This window comes from Pseudophryne corroboree, chromosome 4 (assembly GCF_028390025.1).
Source record: "Pseudophryne corroboree isolate aPseCor3 chromosome 4, aPseCor3.hap2, whole genome shotgun sequence".
NCBI lineage: Eukaryota > Metazoa > Chordata > Amphibia > Anura > Myobatrachidae > Pseudophryne > Pseudophryne corroboree.
This window is the reverse complement of record NC_086447.1, coordinates 416,406,109-416,427,358: the sequence shown is the minus strand read 5'-3', so window position 1 is coordinate 416,427,358 and position 21,250 is coordinate 416,406,109. Positions and strand designations below refer to the sequence as shown.

General features: G+C 46.2%; 1 protein-coding gene across 1 annotated transcript in view; it reads left to right on the top strand.

Annotated features, from left to right (window-relative positions):
- LOC134909673 (cyclic GMP-AMP synthase-like) overlaps nucleotides 1–20,304 on the top strand; it is a 139,637-nt gene extending 119,333 nt beyond the window's left edge. The window contains exons 3-5 of the mRNA XM_063916813.1: nucleotides 3,507–3,755; nucleotides 4,237–4,336; nucleotides 19,662–20,304. Of these exons, the coding sequence (XP_063772883.1) occupies nucleotides 3,507–3,755; nucleotides 4,237–4,336; nucleotides 19,662–19,998 (686 nt within the window). The 3' untranslated portion in view covers nucleotides 19,999–20,304. The remainder of the gene's footprint in view (nucleotides 1–3,506; nucleotides 3,756–4,236; nucleotides 4,337–19,661) is intronic.
- Nucleotides 20,305–21,250: the final 946 nt, after the last annotated feature.

Below are 21,250 nucleotides of genomic sequence, written 5' to 3'. Positions count from 1 at the left end.
TACATTAACGAAAAAAGAGGGTAATTTAAATTGGAATCTGCTATCATCGGCCGCAATGAGTCTATATAATGTCTGATTTGGAAATATGCATAGAGGTGGGAGGTGTGTAGGCCAAATTTTTCTTTTAATGTGGTGAATGGTAGCAGGACACCACCTGGGTCAAAGACATCTGCAATTTTCCTAATGCCTTTTAGCTGCAAGCGTCGAAAAATTGCATCATCAATGCCTGGAGTGAAAAGTGGGTTACCCCATAGAGGTATGTACTGGGAGTATAATGGGTTCCTGGATAATTTCCTGTTGATCGCCCACCAGGACTGATAAATATCACTAAACAGTGGGTGGGAACGTATATAGTCAGGGATCATGGAGCTGGGTGTATGTAGAAGAGCACTAGGAGAGAAAGGGGTAAACAGAGCACAGTCTAGTTCATACCAGGTAAACCTGCTGTGTTCATAGAGCCAGTCTAGAACGTATCTGAATAGGACTGACTGGGAGAAATGTAGTATATCAGGGAATCCCATACCCCCCTTATCTCTAGGCAACTTTATAGATCTACTAGAGATCCGTGGTTTACCACCTTTCCAAAGGAATTTACTGAATGTAGTCTCAATATTTTGAATGTCTGACTTTGACAGTCGCAAAGGGAGCATTTGCATCATGTAGGATAATTGGGGGAAAAGCACCGACTTAATTAATGCATTTCTGCCCAATACAGACAGAGGCAAAGTCATCCAAGTGTCGAGTTTTTTGGTGATAGATTTAATAATTGGGGTAAAGTTTAAATTATAAACGTCTCGAACATTCATCGGTATCTGAACCCCCAAATATTTTATAGCTGTAGTGACAATTCTAATATGGCTATACGGACCTTGCGTGTCCAAATAAACGGGTGGGCCGTTCACTGGTAACAATTCAGACTTGTGTACATTTATAGAGTATCCAGAAAATGAGCCAAAGGTATTAATTAGGTCAAAAGCAACTGGCAATGTTACATCAGGCCGTGACATAAGTAGCAGCATATCGTCTGCAAATAGTGAGAGACGGAGGTCAAGCTCACCTATACGAATGCCATGATACAAGGGGGATTCCCTAATTGATATGGCCAATGGTTCCAAAGCCACTGCAAACAGAAGTGGGGAGAGGGGACATCCCTGGCGGGTGCCCCTTTGGATAATGATAGGTTGCGACAGGAAACCATTGCAGAGGATTCTCGAATCAGGATTGCTATACAATATTCTTATGTAATCCACAAAACGGGGGGAGCCAAATCTAGACATTGTGTCAAATAGATGATCCCAGAGCACCATATCAAATGCTTTCTCTGCATCCAGGGATAGTATAGCAGCAGGAATGGTAGACTTGGCATTCTGGGATGTAAGGATTGCTGACAATACCTTCCGAACGTTCACCGTTGAGGATCGGCCCATAATGAAGCCCGTCTGATCACAATGGATAATAGAAGGCAAGACCAATTTGAGCCTCTCTGCAAGGATCTTCGTCAACATCTTGTAATCTAAATTGAGCAAGGATATAGGTCGGTAAGAGCCTGGGTCAGATAGGTCTCTACCAGGTTTAGGTAAAATGGTGATGGTGGCAGAGTTGAAATATAAGGGCAATTCTCCAGTGGAGAGAATATCATTAAAGACTCTAGTCAGTACAGGTGTCAATTTGGGGGCTAATAATTTATAAAATTCTGAGGAAAGGCCATCCGGTCCCGGTGCCTTCCCATTCTTCAGATGAGCTATGGTCCTAGAGACCTCCGTTTCAGTATATTTGGATGTATTTTATTATACCAGGTTCTGAATATTGCAGGCTGCGTATCAGTACTGATCATGGATCTGTACAATTCGTGTTTGTACGCTAATGCATTAGCAAGTGGGATTCTCTAGGCTGCGGAGCTGCGAATGTTAACAAGTGAAGCTGCTGTCCACAAATGAAAAGAGACGCCCACCAGACTCATTGCAAGCGGACACAATTGCGTAAACATTAGCGGACTTTATACAAACTGTCCAGAGTAGTGACTCAGACGCCATGTATTTGCACGTACGATCATACAGCCATCAGAAGATACACACCCCGAAAGTGGCCATGATAAGCCTGCGTTTCTCCAGCTACTGCCCATAAACTCCCCATTAACACCTCCAAACGACCACCTCCTGTTAATTACTCTGCGACAAAGGCCTTAGTGGGAGGCACTGTGCCATGTCAAAATTAGTGAATTCTAGACTACCTATTCATGAATATTAGTTGTTCATCCTATACAATAACTGTCCTTGCTGTGTGTAAGTCAACTATTCGCACACATTTTTGTGTATTTTTTTACATGGAAATCTATTCCTGAGCTTCTCTATTTGCTCTCCCCATTGTCTAAACTTTGGCAAAGGCAAATCAGCTGATTTACAGTATGTACTGTATATGTGCATTGGAAAGGTCCAGTCATCCAGTGCCTGGAGAAATGAGCACAAACAATGACCTTAAACAGGATCATTTTCATCTTGTTTTTTTTTTCCAGCCATCCTGATTGACATCTAAAAGAACTCAATCAGGGTCTCGTCCTTTTCTTTTAATTCTGCTGAGTCACTGTTACCTGCGTCCTAGGGCTTCAGTGGTTAAGGGCACTTTGTACTCTGCGACATACAATGCACATTCGTAGTCAGCTGAGGTTTGTTTTAAAACAATAGGGGAGGAGGAACGGTGGACAAATAGCGCACTAGCACTTTTTCAAAAGAGAAAAGAAAAGGAAGAATGATTGCGCTGTGAGAAAGAGCTCAACTGACTTTATTTCAGCAGATTATTGGTTTTCATGTAAATACTGAAAGTGTAAGTGATAGGATAAGCTCTTTTTTCCAAATGTCAGCTGTAGAGGGGGTGAAAAATCTAAGTGCTGGAGGGGGCCCGAAATACCTGAAAAATACGGCCTTGAACCAAATTAATTGCAGATCCAGATTGGCAATTTATTTTTGTGCCCAGCAGTATTGCAACACAAGCCTCCTTTTAAGTATAAGTCCTTAATGTGCATTAGATTTTATTAAAGACTAGCGTTTGCCCACTGCTTCACTCTCGTGGATGTCTTCCGAAAAATAAAAAGTAGTCTCCATAGTTCATAAACAGTCCCTAGAAGTATATTTCTCCCCAAACATATATATTTATATACATATAGTCATTTTGGACTTGAGGAGCCTGCACACAGTATGTGCCGAGTGTCAAATGTCTGTTTTTTTCCTTTGTTGCTCTTCTCCCTGATGTCACATTGACTGAGATAATACATACCTCAGTTTCTATCTAGGTCACTAGCTATCCAGTAGTGAAAATGGCATCCAAATTCATTCAGTCGTTTTTGCATGATACCGGAACGAATGAACGAACGAACGAACGAACGAACGAACGAACAGACAAACAAAAATTACAACTTTATTGTAGTTATACAGCAGGTTCATTTTTTTGTTATGAGTTGTTTTACAGTGTTCGGAACAGGTTTAACAAATGTATCAACTGTTTTTAAACAGATATGCCGGCAGTTACTATATTAAGGAAAAAACCCTTATGTCCTGCGGTAACTCTTATTATTAAGAATAAGCCTACAGATATCTCGGTGGATCTAGTTCTTGCATTAGAAATAAAACAGAGCTGGCCTGAAAAGACAAGAGATGGAATGAATATCGATGGATGGTTAGGCAAGAAGGTGAAAAGAGATTTGAAGTTTAATCCATTCTATATGGTAGCTAAGCAAGCAGACAAGGGGAAGGAATCCAAAGGTAAGGGCAATGATTTGTCTATGTACATTATTTTACTACTATACTGTATATACAGTGCATCTGAAAAGTATTCACAGCGCTTCACTTTTTCCACATTTTGTTATGTTACAGCCTTATTCCAAAATAGAATAGATTCATTTTTCCCTCAAAATTCTACAAACAATACCCCATAATGACAGCGTGAAAAGATTTTTTTGAGATTTTTGCTAATTTATTAAAAATAAAAAACGAAGAAATCACATGTACATAACTATTCACAGCCTTTGCTCAATACTTTGTTGATGCACCTTTGGCAGCAATTACAGCCTTACGTCTTTTTGAATATGATTATGATGCCACAAGCTTAGCATACCTATCTTTGGGCAGTTTCAATTAGCTGCTACCTTTAAGAAAATTACTGCTATATCTGTCTTTAGATATAACCTAAAGATAAATATATCTGGCATTAACACATTCTGTTGTGATTTTCCATTTTTCACAGATACTTGGCGAATTTCATTTTCTCACATTGAAAAGGAGATATTACTGAATCATGGGAGCACAAAAACTTGTTGTGAAGGTGAAGGGGAGAAATGTTGCAGGTTAGTGTACCATGGGGGTCATTCCGAGTTGTTCGCACGCAAACTGCTTTTAGCAGCTTTACACACGCTAAGCCGCCGCCTACTGGGAGTGAATCTTAGCTTCTTAAAATTGCGAACAAAAGATTCTCTAAATTGCGACCACACACCTCTTAGCAGTTTCTGAGTAGCTCCAGACTTACTCGGCATCTGCGATCAGTTCAGTGCTTGTCGTTCCTGGTTTGACGTCACAAACACACCCAGCGTTCGCCCAGACACTCCTCCGTTTCTCCAGCCACTCCCGCGTTTTTCCCAGAACCGGTAGCGTTTTTTCGCACACACCCATAAAACGGCCAGTTTCCGCCCAGAAACACCCACTTCCTGTCAATCACACTCCGAACACCAGAACGAAGAAAATACCTCGTAATGCCATGAGTAAAATTCCTAACTGCATAGCAAATTTACTTGGCGCAGTCGCAGTGCGGACATTGCGCATGCGCATTAGCGACTAATCGCTCCGTTGCGAGAAAAAAATACCGAGTGAACAACTCGGAATGACCCCCCATATTTGTTAACCTGTACAAAATAGTGACAATTTAATTATTCAACATTTTTCTGTAATCAAGGGATCTATATAGACATATCTTACAACAGGATAAGTATGGGATCCCTGCGGTCAGGAGACCAACGGGGAGATCCCGACATGTGGAATCCGGCCAGCGAGTGCCGCGTATTCCCTCGCGGGCTAACTATGCATCGTCCCGGTGGCGACCTTTGGTTTTGCCTTGTAGGTTTTGCCTTGTAAACGTTTGCTGCTTTAAAAAAATGTACGAGTTTGGACGGTCTCAGAGCTCCGGCTGTCTCGCAAGCCATTACACCCTGCCACATATAGTACAATAAGAGCCCATATACCAAATACATATTCAAAGCATGTTTATCTGACATTCTTTAATTTATATAATATACCCATTATTGTAACCTCTCTCTTTAACCCACCATTTGGTGATGAATTGTCACAATGCTATTTGCATCCTGCATACTTTTGGTGTAGAACACAGCAGGTCTCACAGACTATTGTAACCAAGGGTGATAATACCCAGAGGGGCAATATATCCAACCTCGTCCACAGCAATCGGTAATAGTATCACTGGTCCTATAATTGTGGGTAGCCCCATCTGATGTCTGTTTGTGGTTAGAATTTCAACAATGCTAATGATGTCGACAGGGTTGTCTTAACAGCAGTGTAGGCCCCTAGTCAAAGCAATGCACTGGCGCCCCTACCCATCTTCAAGCATTAGGGATGAGGGGGTGCTATCAGCGGCAGCTTTGATGTCCCATGGGCGGTAGAGGGTGTTCTATATTCCAGTGCCATAACCAAACATTTTACCTCTGTGCTCAAGATTGGGCATCGCCCCCCCCCCCCCCCCCCTTATGTAAAACAGGAACAGTGCGCGAAAAATATAGGTTAAGGGCTGTGGCCACAAAATAATACCAATTCATATTACATATTATAGTAGTCGCCATTATTCAAATTACGCCACACAGTAGCGCCACTACACCAGGTAGAGTCCCTTTTACACATTACGGCAGACAGCTTCCCCTTTTTACACATTATGGCAGACAGCGCCCCCTTTTTACACATCACGGCAGATAGTCCCACTTTTTACACATTACGGCAGACAGCGTCCCCTTTTTACACATTACGGCAGACAGTTCCCCTTTTTACACATTACGGCAGACAGCGTCCCCCTTTTTACACATTACGGCAGACAGCATCCCCCTTTTTACACATTATGGCAGACAGCGTCCCCTTTTTACACATAACGGCAGACAGCGTCCCCTTTTTACACATTATGGCAGACAGCGTCCCCTTTTTACACAATCCTACTTCTGATCGCTCCAGCATGGCCCAGACGGCATTGGTTCTCAGACCTTCAGGGTCTCTCGATAGAGCGTCCTCTTCTACTTCCGCAGCACCCAGATCTCCTCGTTCAGGGCCCCTGTGTATATCAGGATTTAGCCCGATTGGCTTTGATGGCGTGGCTCTTGAAGCTTCTGTCTTAAGGGCCAAAGGATTTTCTGGGTCGGTCATTCAAACCATGCTAAAGGCCCGGAAACCGACTTCTGCTCCGATTTATAGGGTCTGGAATTCTTACTTTGCTTGGTGCGCATCTAACAATCATGACGCTTACAAGTTTAGTACAGCCAAACTTTTGGCCTTCTTACAACAGGGCCTGGACTTGGTCCTTCGTCTGGCCTCCATCAAGGTTCATATTTCTGCCTTGTCGGTTTGGTTCCAGAGAAAAATTGCAACTTTACCTGATGTTCATACATTTACTCAGGGTGTGTTGCGGATTCAACCTCCTTACGTCCCACCTGTGGCTCCTTGGGACTTGTCGGTGGTTCTGGAGGCATTGCATGGGTCTCCGTTTGAGCCTCTTGAATCGGCAGACCTTAAGTGGCTTTCTCTTAAAGTGTTGTTTCTGCTGGCTATTGCCTCTGCCAGACGGGTGTCAGATTTGGGTGCTTTGTCCTGTAAGTCACCATATCTGATTTTTCATCATGACCGGGCGGTTCTTAGAACACGTCCCGGGTACCTACCTAAAGTGGTGTCTTCTTTCCACCTTAATCAGGAGATTGTGGTTCTGGCCTTTGCCTCTCCTGAATTGTCTTCCAAAGAGCGGTCTTTGGATGTGGTACGGGCTCTCCGTATCTATGTGAAGAGGACAGCTCCTATCAGGAAGTCTGATTCTCTCTTTGTACTGTTTGGTTTTCACAAACGTGGCTCGCCTGCTCACAAGCAGACCTTGCCTAGATGGATTAGAATGGTGATTGCACATGCTTATGTACAGGCTGGTCGTCCAGCTCCTGTTACTGTAAAGGCCCATTCTACTCGGTCTGTTGGACCTGCTTGAGTGGCCCGCCGTGGTGCGACCCTTGAACAATTGTGCAAGGCGGCTACGTGGTCCTCAGTGAACACGTTCATAAGGTTCTATGCCTTCGATACATCCATCTCCCAGGATGCTTACTTTGGACACCAGGTTCTTGTGCCCTCCACAGTGCATCCCCTCCCATAAGGAACTGCTTTAGGACATCCCAAATGTCATTCCCTGTGGAGCCCAGTGTACCCCGCAGCAGAAAACAAGATTTATGGTAAGAACTTACCATTGTTAAATCTCTTTCTGTTAGGTACACTGGGCTCCACAGGGCGCCCACCCTTACGCATTTAGCTTCCTTGGGTTGGTATGGCATGAGCCGCTGACACTTTCTCCTGTCGTGAGAATGTGGTGTATGTGGCTACTAACAGTTGTCGTCTCTTTTGCTTGCTACTGCACTGGACTGGTTAACCAAAAATTGAGTTCCTGTGCACGGAGGCGGGGTTATAGAGGAGGCGGCGCTATGCATTCTGGGAAGAAGGTCAAAACTTTGAGCCTGTTGGTATCTCGGATAAAGATCCTACTCTACATCCCAATGTCATTCCCTGTGGAGCCCAGTGTACCTCGCAGAAAGAGATTTAACAACGGTAAGTTCTTACCATAAATCTCGTTTTATACATTACGGCAGACAGTTCCCCTTTTTACACATTACGACAGACTGCGTCCCTCTTTTTACACATTACGGCAGACAGCGTCCCCTTTTTACACATTACGGCACATAGCGTCCCCTTTGTACACATTACGGCACACAGCGTCCCCTTTTTACACATTACGGTAGATAGACAGATAGATAGATAGATAGATAGATAGATACTGCTGGGAGCTCCGGGTAGCAGGGGAGAAGGAAGAGGAAGGAGGGGGAGGAGGGAGACGCAGCAGTGCACTGTAATTGCCGGCGGCGCCGCTGCAGCAGTCCCTCTCCTTCTGCATTGGCTGGCCGCCACTATGAATGCTGGGATGAGGGAAGCGCATCCCAGCATTCACAGCAGCGGCGGCCAGCCTATGTGGAAGGAGAGGGGCTGCATCGGCAACGCCACCAATTACATAGCGCTGCTGCGGCTCCCTCCTCCTCCTTCTCCGCTGCTCCTCTCATCCTACGGCACAGGCGGCTTGTAATGAGTCAATTTGACTCATTACAAGCCGCTGACTTTAGGGAATGGGGGCCGTTGTGCCCTCAGGGCAACTGCGCTGTGTGCCAGGCACACACGTATTACGGCACTGCTATCTTCCACTCAGCATGTAGGACCTGGAGCAGTAATTTCTGATAATTACTCCTTTACTGCACAGAAGGTGGGAGATGGGCAGGAGGAAGAACACTATACTGTAGAATGGGGCATTGAGCTGAATGAAGGGGCCCCAGTATATGACTTCAAGGGTGGTAGGGGGTCTTTGATATGCAGGGGAGAGGTGGATAGTGGAGTGAGCTTAATATTCATAATTTTCGGTGGGAGGGCAGCAGGCTTGACAGCAGATATCTCCAGTTCCTGTAAATAGATTTCTTAGCTTTTAGTGGGATAAAAAAAATAAAAATTAGAGATTGCTACCTTTCAGGAGGTACTAGGTACTTGGGGATCAGTGTTCAGGAACCAGAGCAATCCACCAATAATCTAAAACTGCATATCAGGGATGTGGAGCTGTAGCTGGGACTAGCTGCTGGAGGGCTCCCAAAAAACAGGGGAGAGTTCCAGCTTTTGGAATATATCCTCAGAAAAAGACAGAACCCTAGATATCTGGCTCGGGTGAGCAATTATCAGAGTCGGATGGGGACCACTACTTTAAAGTCTGATATCTCCGGTTCCCCGGTGCAGATTTAGAAAAAATCTGGTACACCTGGAAAAAGGGGAACCTCAGCTATGAGCCTAGGATCCTTAAACTCCTGGGGCCCTTGGGCAACTGCCCATTGAGCCCATACGAAAAGATGGCCCTGGATGTCGACAAATGTTGTTGATGCAACTATTCTGGCGATTTCAGAGGTAAGTATTGTGAAAATGGAGAGGAAGTCATGGCCCACATTCGTTCCTGTCCCCTCACCACCTCCCCACTTGACCCTATCCAATCCCGCCTACTCCGCTACCTCTTTCCTTCTGCCTGTTCCCATCTTTCCCACCTTCTCAATCTCTCCCTCTCATCAGGCACTGTCCCCTCTGCCTTCAAGCATGCACTCATCTCTCCTATTCTTATAAAAACTACCCTTGATCCAAACACTCTCTCCAGCTACCGACCCATCTCTCTCCTCCCTTTTGCCTCCAAACTCCTTGAGCGTATTGTCTACAACCGCCTTACATCCGTTCTTTCCTCACACTCACTGCTTGACCCATTCCAGTCTGGCTTCCAGCTTCTCCACTCCAAAAAAACTGCCTTTACAAAAGTATGCAATGACCTCCATGCTGCCAAATCTAAGGGCCACTACTCTCTACTTATTCTTTTTGATCTCTCTGCTGCTTTTGACACTGTGGACCATCCTCTCCTACTGCAAATCCTTCACTCCATTGGTCTGCGTGATACTGCCCTCTCTTGGCTGTCTTCCTACCTCTCTGACCATTCATTCTCTGTCTCCTCTCATTACTCCACCTCCCCCTCACTTCCACTAACTGTAGGTGTACCCCAAGGTTCTGTCCTTGGTCCTCTTCTTTTCTCTCTCTGTACGTTCTCACTAGGTAAGCTCATTAGTTCTTTTGGTTTCCAATATCATCTCTATGCTGATGACACTCAAATCTATCTTTCCTCTCCAGACCTCTCCCCTGCTCTCCTCACTCGTATCTCCAACTGTCTCTCCCCTAAGTGCGCTGTCTTGGTGTAATCCTTGACTCCTCACTCTCCTTCAAACCACACATTCAGCACCTCTCACAATCCTGCCGTTTTCATTTAAAAAATATTTCCAGGATCAGACCCTTTCTGACCCAGGATGCTACTAAGACCCTTATCCACTCACTGGTCATCTTCAGACTGGACTACTGTAATCTCCTCCTGACTGGCATTCCTGACAAATACCTCACTCCACTCCAGTCTATCCTCAGTGCGGCTGCCCAGCTCATTTTCCTCACCAAACGCACTACGTCCACCTCTCCCCTCCTACAAGAACTTTACTGGCTTCCCTTCCCTTTCAGAATCCATTTCAAGCTTCTCACACTCGCTTACAAAGCACTCACCCACTCCTCTCCCATCTACATCTCTGACCTTATCTCTCTTTACATTCCCACCCGTTCTCTTCGCTCAGCTAATGCACGCCGACTCTCCTGCCTACGGATTACTTCCTCCCACTTCTACCTCCAAGATTTTTCACGTGCTGCACCACTTCTCTGGAATTCCCTACCTCTTCCCCTCAGACTCTCCACCTCTCTACAAAACTTCAAACGGGCTCTCAAAACCCACTTCTTCACAAAACCCAGCCAAATCTCATCCTAACCCTCTGTTCCACGCTCTCTATGTACCATGTCTGTGTCACCCCTGTGTGTCTACCCCTCCCCTTTAGAATGTAAGCTCTCACGAGCAGGGTCCTCTTCCCTCATGTGCTTATCCTTTGTCTTAATTTAATAATCCTCAACTGCACCAAATCCAGCAGTCTTCTGCCACCTGATACTTATTTCAGGGTCGTCTGCTGATGTAGCTATATTTATTTACCCTGTACTTGTCCTATATTGTCGTCAACTGTAAGTTGCTGTTTTCCTGTTTTGATTATTTGTTTATGTACTCTGTAATTGGGCGCTGCGGAACCCATGTGGCGCCATATAAATAAAGGATAATAATAAAAGAATAATAATAAAATGTCCACAATTTGCAGATGTTGACATGTAGCTGACAATAGTTTAACAATGTCGACTACATAACTGTCGACATGATTAAAGTATATATCATGACCTTCGACATGCTGACCGAATCCCATGTGTTTCTGTGTTTACCCTGTGTGTTTGTGACATGGGAGAGATGAGTGACACAGAGCCATCATTCATTCTATATGCTTTTCAAAATACAAAGACACGCTGGTCCTGAGTTGCACGCAATCCAAACGCAATGCCAATGTTTATGTAGTTGAGGAATTTTTAGCAACTATCCATATGAAATATTTTCTAGAGACCCCTATGGTGCATGCGTGAATGCACAAAGATGCTGCCTGGATAGACAGTATCAGAAATGGAATGATGGGTGTTCCTGGGAGGTGGCTAGAAGTGAACACATGGGCTTGTTATGGGAGTGTTGCAGGTGTGAAAGTGGCTGGGTTCCTGGATGCACAGACGCAGCCAGGAAGACAGACTGTGAAACCACATAGGGCCAGTAGTGGCGTCTAAAGAATCACTGACAGTATTACAGTGTGCAGAGATGCAGAAAGTGGTTGTCCCAGCCCTAGCACATTTAGATGCATGCTACTACACCAGGGAAAGGGCTGAATCTAGCATTTGCATATTGCAGCTGCGACTCCAGCAACAGATGCAAGAGCAGATACAGCAGTCCCCATCATTGGATCAGGTGCATTAAGTGCGATCACTTTATATTTGTATGTTCTTATATATTGTTAACATACATCTAAAATTAGGGCTATAATAAACTAATTAAAATCCCTAAAGCTTCATGGGATAGTCATTCAGGTACATTTACCATACCACCGCTTCTAAATTTCCACTTCAACCAATGTATGTATGTATGTATGTATGTATTTATTATTCCCAGTAGCTACACTGCAGCCTTCCTCTAACATGACAATAAATCTTTACCTAAACATATAATAGTAAGGAAGAGGATTTGCATAAGTTATGTGAGTTCTGTATTCAGTGCCGTAACTAGACATTTTAGCGCTGTGTGCAAGAAACAACATGCCCCCCCCCCCCACACACACACATTTAAAACAGGGCCAGTGCGCGCCGCAGATGCGCAGCAAAAATGTAGGGGGGGTGTCTTCGTGGGAAAGGGGAGTGACCACAAAATAATACCAAATTATATTACGCTGCACAGTAGTCTTCATTATTCAAATTATGCCGAACAGTAGTGCCACTTACACACACATTACAGTAGGCAGAGCTCCCTTTTACACCTTACGGCAGGCACAGCTCCCTTTTACACCTTACGGCAGGCAGAGTCACCATTTACACCTTACGGCAGGCAGAGTCACCATTTACACTTTACGGCAGGCAGAGTCCCCTGTCAATCAATACGGCAGGCAGAGTCCCTGTCACACATTATGGCAGGCAGAGTTCCCTGTCACACATTATGGCAGGCAGAGTCCCCTGTCACACATTATGGCAGGCAGAGTCACCATTTACAGAGTCCCCCGTCCTCCTCTGCTGAAATATTCAGTGATTGCCCCTGTACCTGCCCACCTTCCCCCATCCCCTCCTCTGTCATGCTATGCTGACTTTACCTTATGGCCTGTACCAGTGGCGCAAGTTTAATCTAGATGCCCGGAGGCGGAATAGACGATGGTGTGCTCCCCCCCCTCAAAGTTCACACACAGCCACATAGGCACACACACAGTCACACATACACACACACAGTCACATATGCACACACACAGTCACATATGCGCACACACACGCAGCCACATATGCGCACACACAGTCACACATGCACACAGTGTCACATATACACAGACGGGTACATATACACACACATACATAGCGACATATGCACACACACACAGTCACATATACACACACAGTCAGCCACATACACTATACACACATAGTTATAGACAGCCACAGTATATACAGTCACATAAGCACAGCCTGCCACATGTACACCACAGCACATATACATCGACAACCACATATGCTCCCACACAGTCACACATACACACACAGCCATACAATGTTAAACAAGTAATACACTACTCTCCCCACCACATCGTTACTGACTCCTCACTGCACCCTGCTGAGCGGCGCCTGCTGCTCTCGAGCCCGCGGCCCACCTGCATAATGACAGCTGTATCCCTCTGCTCTGCACGCCTGCACACACTGTGGACGGCTTCTCAGTCAGGCAGCGGGCGTACAAGGTCCGGCGGGTGGCCGGCGGCGGGCGGGTGGGGGGGTAGATGAGATGCCCTTCCTCGCGGCTTTCTGCAGCTGCACAGCACTCCAAGCTCCAAGTCCAGCTTGGGGAGGAGCGGAGGCGGAGCTGACATTCAGACAGTGGCACCGGCGCTGCCGCTGTCGAGTATACATTATGATGGAGGCTAGTTGCGCCCCAGGTCATCGTGCGCTGTGTGCAAGGCACACAGCGCACATACCTAGTTACGGCCCTGTCTGTATTTATTCTTTTATTTGTGTAAGATGTTTGATTTCTATCATTGGGCACTTAAGAAAGGGGCAGGGACGTTTTTTCATGTGGGCTCAGTGGGCAGTTGCCCAAGGGCCCCAGCAGTGTAAGGGCCCTAGGCTGGTAGCTGAGGGTCCCCTTTTTCCAGGGGTACCAGATTTTTTTTAAATCGGCCCTGGGGAACCGGAGATATCCGACTTCAAAGTAGTGGTCCCCATCCAATCCTGTTAATTGCTAAATACATCGAGTTCTGTCTGACTTTAGAGTTTTTCTGAGGGTATAATCCAAAAGCTGGGACTCTCCTCCTTTGGTGGACACTGGCAGCTTGTCTCTACTATGCCCAGAACCAGAGATACTGTATCAGCGCTCCAGCAGCTAGTCCCAGCTCCAGCTCCACACACCTGGTATGCAGTTTTAGATTTTCATTGGAGGATTGCTCTGGCTCCTGAACACTGATCCCCAAGTACCTAGTACCTCCTGAAAATTGGGACTCTCTAATTTCTCTTACGTCCTAGAGGATGCTGGGGTCCACATTAGTACCATGGGATATAGACGGGTGCACTAGGAGTCATTGGCACTTTAAGAACTAGAGAGTGTGAGCTGGCTCCTCCTTCTATGCCCCTCCTACCAGACTCAGTTTAGAAAATGTGCCCGGAGGAGCCGGTCACAGATAGGGGAGCTCTACAGAGCTTCTTTAGTAAAGGTTTATTTTAGAGTTTTTTATGTTACAGGGAGGCTGCTGGCAACAGCCTCCCTGCTTCGTGGGACTAAGGGGGGGAGTAGTGTCTGCCCTGCGGGGTCTGAGCCAATATCTCCGCTGACAGGACACTGAGCTCCTGAGGGGATCGAACGTTCCCCGCCATAGGGGATCGCTCACCCCGGCAGCATGTCGCCACTCCCTTACAGAGCCAGAAGATCGGTGGCGAGTCAGTCACCGGCCCCCCTAGCAAGCGGGGAGCCGATGTGAAGATGTCGGCAACAGATTATGGAGCGCAGTGCTAACTCCTCTCCGGGGCTCAGCGGTACATAGTGCGGCGCTGTTAAGTGCGCCCTGAGCCAGCGCCTACATCCTACACTGACCTCTTAAGCCTGTCAGGGTCCCGGGATCACTGCCCGCATGAATCCTCAGGCCAGTATAATCTTATGAAGAGCGGGAAGACAGCGCCATTAAGGGGGCGGAGCTTCTCCTCAGAGCGGATCCAGCAGTGTTCAGCGCCATTTTCTGCCTGCAGAAACGCTGTCAGTGAAGTGCAGTCTCTCCAGAGCAACTCCAGCTATCACTTACGGTACCAGGGGGTTGTAGAAGGGGGGGGGGGGGGCTGTGTAAAAAGACTGTGTAACCTATTAAGGTGCACAGTCAGTGCTGGTTGGGGTCTCCCTATACCTTGAAAGCGCTGTGTGTGGGTTGGCTCCAATCTCTGTGTCTCTCTTGCCATTCTTGGGGGTGAAACTCTATCTAGCCTCCCCTGTGTGTGTATGGAGTGTTCGGGGTCTATGTCCAGGGACTCTGTGTCATATGCTGCTGAGGATACGTCTTCTCAAGATGATCTCATTCCATGTAATCAGGATTGCACTGTTTTAGCGCAGATACCAGCAAGGGAGCCTGAATGGTTGTCCTCTATCAAATGTATGATTTCTCAGATTTCTACTATGGTTGCACAGAATGAATCTGCAACTCAGGTTTTACAGAACTCGGCAGTTTGGTCCGGTTCTGTTACCTCAGGGCCCCCCTCTGTAGGTTCCCACAAACTCTTGCCCAGATTATGCATGATGACATGGATACCGATTCTGACATGGCAGATGGTGATGGGGATGTGCTCAGGGGGGCCGCATCTCTTGCTAAAGGGGTGCAGTTGATGATAGAGGCTATAAGGGATGTGTTGAATATTGCCGATACAACACCTGAGCAGATTGAGGAGGCTTACTTCACTGACAATAAGAAAGTCTTGCTAACCTTCCCTGCGTCCAAAGAATTAAATGCTATTTTTGAAAAAGTATGGGAAAACCCGGAATTTTTTTTTTTTTAAATTCCAGATCCCTAGAAGGGTTCTGGTTGCTTTCCCCTTACCTGAGGAGGATAGAAAAAATGGGAAAACCCACCCATAATGGACGCGTCTGTATCCAGACTCTCGAAAAAGGTGGTTTTACCGGTTCCAGGATCTACCGCCTTAAGGGAGCCAGCTGATCACAAAATTGATACTACGCTCAAATCCATATACACGGCTTCAGGGGCGATACTACGGCCCACTATTGCCTGTGCATGGATTTCCAAAGCTATAGTAAAGTGGTCAGGCACATTACTTGAGTATTTGGATACAATGGATAAAAGTGACGTTGAATTGTTTTTACGTAATATTCAGGATTCTGCAGGATTTATGGTGGAATCCATGAAGGACCTGGGTTCAATGGCTACAGGAATTTCTTTCATGTCTGTCTCAGCTCGTTGAGGACTGTGGCTGCGCCAGTGGTCTGCCGACGCAGAATCTAGGAGAGGTGTGCAGACCTTACCCTACACAGCAGTGACGTGCGGTGGGGTGAGGCAGGTGAGGCAGGTGAGGCAGAGCCTTTCCTGTCATACTTACGTTTAAACCAGAATTTTGTCTGAACAAAGTATATGAAAAATACTAATAATTTGTTTGAAATATCTTCTTTGCATTATTCTAATAATTTTTATAGCCCAAACTCTGGAGTAAAAAGTCTATGGCAGATGAGGCAGTGCCTCACCTGCTTATCTTTTCCGCACATCTCTGATCAAACCTCACCAAATTTCTAGGGGTTTACTGCTGTACCTTTTTATAATGCCCAGATGTACCCTTCGGTTCATATATTGCATGGAATTCTGGCTCTGGGGTTAGCCAGTGCATCCTGAGCCATTTAGCTCACCGCACATCCCTGCTACACAGGTCAGACTCTCTTTGGGGAAGCGTTGGATGCCTGGATCTCCACGGCTACAGCGGGTAAGTCACCTTTTCTTCCCTCAGCTGCACCTGCTACAAAGAAACCTTTTTCTTCAACTGCATCACAGTCCTTTTGGGTTGCTAAAACAAGAAAGGCCAAACCGTCCAACACCTTCTTTAGAGGAGGTCGACCAAAATCCAAGAAACCTGCTGCTGCAGGTTCCCAGGAACAGAAACCCGCTTCAGGTACGCCAAAGTCCTCAGCATGACGGTGGACTGCGCGGCCTGGAGGTAGGGCCGGTGGGGGCGAGACTCAGACATTTCAGTCACATCTGGGTGTTGTCCAGCCTGGATCCCTGGGTACAAGATATTGTGTCCCAGAGGTACCGGCTGGACTTTCAAGATCTCCCTCCTCACTGGTTCTTCAAATCAGGCTTGCCAGCTTTGCCGGCAGACAGGGCTATCCTACAGGGAGCCATCCAGAAGTTGGTGTAGGCACAGGTTATTGTACCAGTTTCTCCCCAGATGCAAAACAAGGGTTACTATTTGAACCTTTTCGTGGTACTGAAACCGGATGGTTCGGTCAGGCCCATTCTGAACTTAAAATCACTAAACCCCTTTCTGTGGGCGTTCAAGTTCAAAATGGAGTCTCTAAGGGCGGTGATATCAGGTCTGGAGGAGGGGGAATTCCTGGTATCCCTGGATATCAAGGATGCGTACCTCCACATTCCGATTTGGCTGCCGCATCAAGCTTATCTCCGATTCGCACTGTTGGACTGTCATTTTCAGTTCCAGGCCCTACCACTCAGCCTCTCCACAGCACCGAGGGTATTCACCAAGGTGATGGCAGAAATGATGGTTCTCCTCTGCAGACAGGGGCTGAACATAATTCCATATCTGGACGATCTGCTGATAAAGGCATCATCCAAGGAAAAGCTGTTACAGTCCACTGTTCTCACGACCCATCTTCTCAGGGAACACGGTTGGATCCTGAATCTTCCAAAATCACATTTGGAACCAACCCGGAGGTTGTCCTTTCTGGGAATGATCCTCAACACTGAAGTGCAGAGGGTGTTTCTTCCAGAGGAAAAAGCGATGGTGATACAAACAATGGTCCGGGATGTCCTGAAGCCAGCCCGGGTGTCGGTTCATCAGTGCATTCGCCTTCTGGGGAAGATGGTGGCCTCTTACGAGGCTCTACATTATGGGAGGTTTCATGCTCTGTCCTTCCAACTGGATCTCCTGGACAAGTAGTCGGGATCCCATCTACACATGCACCAGAGAATACGTCTGTCACCAAAGGCCAGGATTTCACTCCTCTGGTGGCTGCAATTACCTCACCTTCTGGAGGGCCGCAGGTTCGGGATTCAGGACTGGTTCCTTCTAACCACGGATGCAAGTCTCCGGGGCTGGGGCGCAGTCACTCAAGGGGAAACTTTCCAAGGAAGGTGGTCAAGTCTGGAAGCCGGCCTGCCGATAAACATTCTGGAACTAAGAGCCATCTACAACGGTCTTCTCCAAGCGGCCCATCTTCTGAGAAATCGGGACATTCAAGTGCAGTCGGACAATGTAACGACAGTGGCTTACATAAACCGACAGGGCGGAATGAAGAGCAGAGCTGCAGTGTCATAGGTAACAAGAATTATCCTCTAGGCAGAAAAACATGCATTGGCGCTGTTAGAAATCTTCATTCCGGGAGTAGACAACTGGGAAGCGGACTTCCTCAGCAGACACAATCTCCATCCAGGGGAGTTGGGTCTCCATCCGGAGGTGTTCAAGGAGGTAACGGATCTTTGGTGTGTACCCCAAATAGACATGATGGCCTCTCGTCTCAACAAGAAGCTTCGGCGATATTGTTCCAGGTTGAGGGACCCTTTAGCAGTGGCGGTGGACGCCCTAGTGACTCCATGGGTATTCCAGTTGGTGTATGTGTTTCCACCACTCCCACTCATTCCTAGAGTGCTAAAACTCATAAGGAGAACAAGGGTTCGAGCAATCCTCATTGCTCCAGACTGGCCAAGAAGGTCTTGGTACACGGATCTTCTGGATCTACTGCTAGAAGAGCCGAGGCCTCTTCCTCTTCGGGAGGACCTGCTGCTGCAGGGGCCGTTCACCTATCAAGACTTACCATGGCTACGTTTGACGGCATGGAGGTTGAACGCCAGATACTAGCTCAGAAGGGCATTCCGAACAAGGTTGTTCCCACCCTGATTCAGGCTAGGAAAGGAGTGATGTCTAAACATTACCATAATTTTTGGAAGAAATATGTGGCCTCACATCCACTTTACCACACCTCACCTTATTTCCATGCCACCTCAGAGGATGGCCTGTAACCTTGGCAATATAACTCCTCCCATCACTTGCTTCAATTATACAACATACTCAGAATTTTATGACACTATTGACATATAAAATGTCCTCCGGTCTCTTTCACCAAAACCAGCACAATGTGAATCAGGATTTTATCCAATACATGGGGACTATTTATAATTACCCTTCAGGCAGAAATAAAGTCTTCCGGTATTTCTAGCTATTTCTGCATTATATTCACAGCTTAGTTTAGTGCAAATATAAACAGGAAACAGACTCTTCTTTTCCTCCACATATGTATCATGAATGTATTCTCCTTATTCCATACTCAAAGTGGAGTGCCATGCAGAGAAAAACAAAATGGAGACCAGTAGTGCAGCCCTCTTGAAACAGTTAAAAAATGTTTAGTCTGAATTTCACTACATTACAATAAACACTACCAGTCACCTAGATTGTCAGAAAAGGATCAACACAGGTCCCAGAAACCAGCGTTTTTAGTCCTTGGTTGCACAAAGTATTCCCACACACACAGCAGTCAGTGAACCATTATTCTAAGTTAGAGGCTCTCCCCTTGTGCATGAGGACCTCAACATCCAAGAGGGGGATCGTAATAGAGGTGGTTGGATTTAATCAGGTCCTCTTCTTATAGGACCTCCTCCTCATAGGAAGGAGTCAGGCTCTGGGAACCATCACCGTCTGATGATGGTGTTGGTTTTCGCAGGCAAACCCCCACAATTTTCAGTTTTCAAAGTTTTCTGAATACTATGTGGTCCCATTGGGCCCGTGATTCTGAATGGATATTTCCACATATGCAACAGGCCCATTAAGGAAGATGAATAGGCCTCTAAATTTGAGTATTTTCCATTGTGCCATCCTATTACATAAGCTGTTGGCTTTATCATGTTAAATACATTGTAGAAAGCAATTGCTTATTGTGGTGTTGTGCTTTGTTTTGATTAGGAAACAGTGCCTTAAACTGCTGAAGTACCTACTGGAAATGCTTGGAAAAAATGGGATGAAAGGAAAAATGGATAATTTCTGCTCATACCATGCTAAGACCGCATTATTACACCACTGTACGCGATATCCAAAAGATGAAGACTGGAAACTGGAAGATCTGGATGTATGCTTTAACAGATACATTGCATTCTTTCAAGATTGCCTTAAAAATGCCAAGCTTCCAAACTTTTTTATACCTTCCCTCAATATGTTCAGTTCAATCAAAACTGACTGTAGCCTGCTGCATAGAATGATCGAAGATCAAAAAAGGAACAATTACGCACTCTTTTATAGTTAGAGGAATTTACTGTTAGGTTTGGGCTTGCTTAACTACTTCAGCTTTGCCCTCTTCCCTACATGTGGGAGTAGAAACAAGTTGGTTAAAGTTTCTTCCATTTGTGTCCTACTGTTTGTTAGAGAACAGATCAGCTTTATGAGTGTGTACTACTTAGAAACAGAAGCACCACTACAGAGGGCAATCCTATCCTGAGTCCAGAACTGATAGAACTATTTAAAGATTAGTGTATGATGTGAAACATCTGCAGTAAAAAATAATAATACAAAAAATAATAAAAAATAGAGGTGCTGGTAATCAATGCAGAAACTTATTTAATCATTCAGTGTGCTATAACTTACAAAGAAAAAGATTAAATGACTTGGTACAATGTTTTAGGAAATAGAGAGAGATTTCTGGCACCCTTTGTTCTTAGTGTTGACTTGCCTTGTATTGTAGAGGTCTCCCTTGCTATACTCCAAATTGCAACCCAAAAAGACACTTGAAAAGCACAATAGTGTATGCAGGGCCTGTTTCAGGTGGTTAGATTGTGCATTGCTGCTGCTTACTTCAAAGCAACAGTGATGCTCAGAAATAGCAGCAGAAGGCATCTGGTATAAGTAGACACCTCCTGCTGCATCTGAGAATGTTGCATCAGATCACTTGTGACACCATCCACCAGCTGAGTAACCCATGAGGACACACAGACCGGCTGCCACAGCTCCATTGCTGAGGCCAGGAAATCTCCGTCAGAAGATGGACCAGGATTGGCGGGATCCCGGGATTCTGGTCAAAAATTGGCCGGGCTTCCAATCCCATGTATTTTGGGATTAGGGAGCCCCTTTGTTTTTTCAATGCCGGGCAGCATTGAGCGTCCTTGGGAGGCTCAGGTGCTGCCCAGCTTCCCCTGCTCACCTCCCCCTGACTCCAGCTGTGCGCACTTGAAGTCAGAGGTCTTGCTGCGCAGATAGCCACCCAGACCTCAGCGTCTGCACCGGCCCACACCTCACCTCCTTTTCTTGCAGTAAGTGGATCCACCATCCCTCCCATCTGGATGAGGGTAAATTATGCGGACTGGGCAAGGCGGGAGGGGGAGGTACCTGAAAAGGAACCAATCCCAGGCATCCTGGGAATCCGGGGATTGATCATTTTTCAATCCCGATTCCCGGGATTGAAAAAAATGGCCCGGAATTGACCACCCTAGGTAGGACCTGTGACTCCTTTTAATGTTTATCACAGGTGGTGGAAGTAGAGTGTGTTGAATTACTGCTCTCTG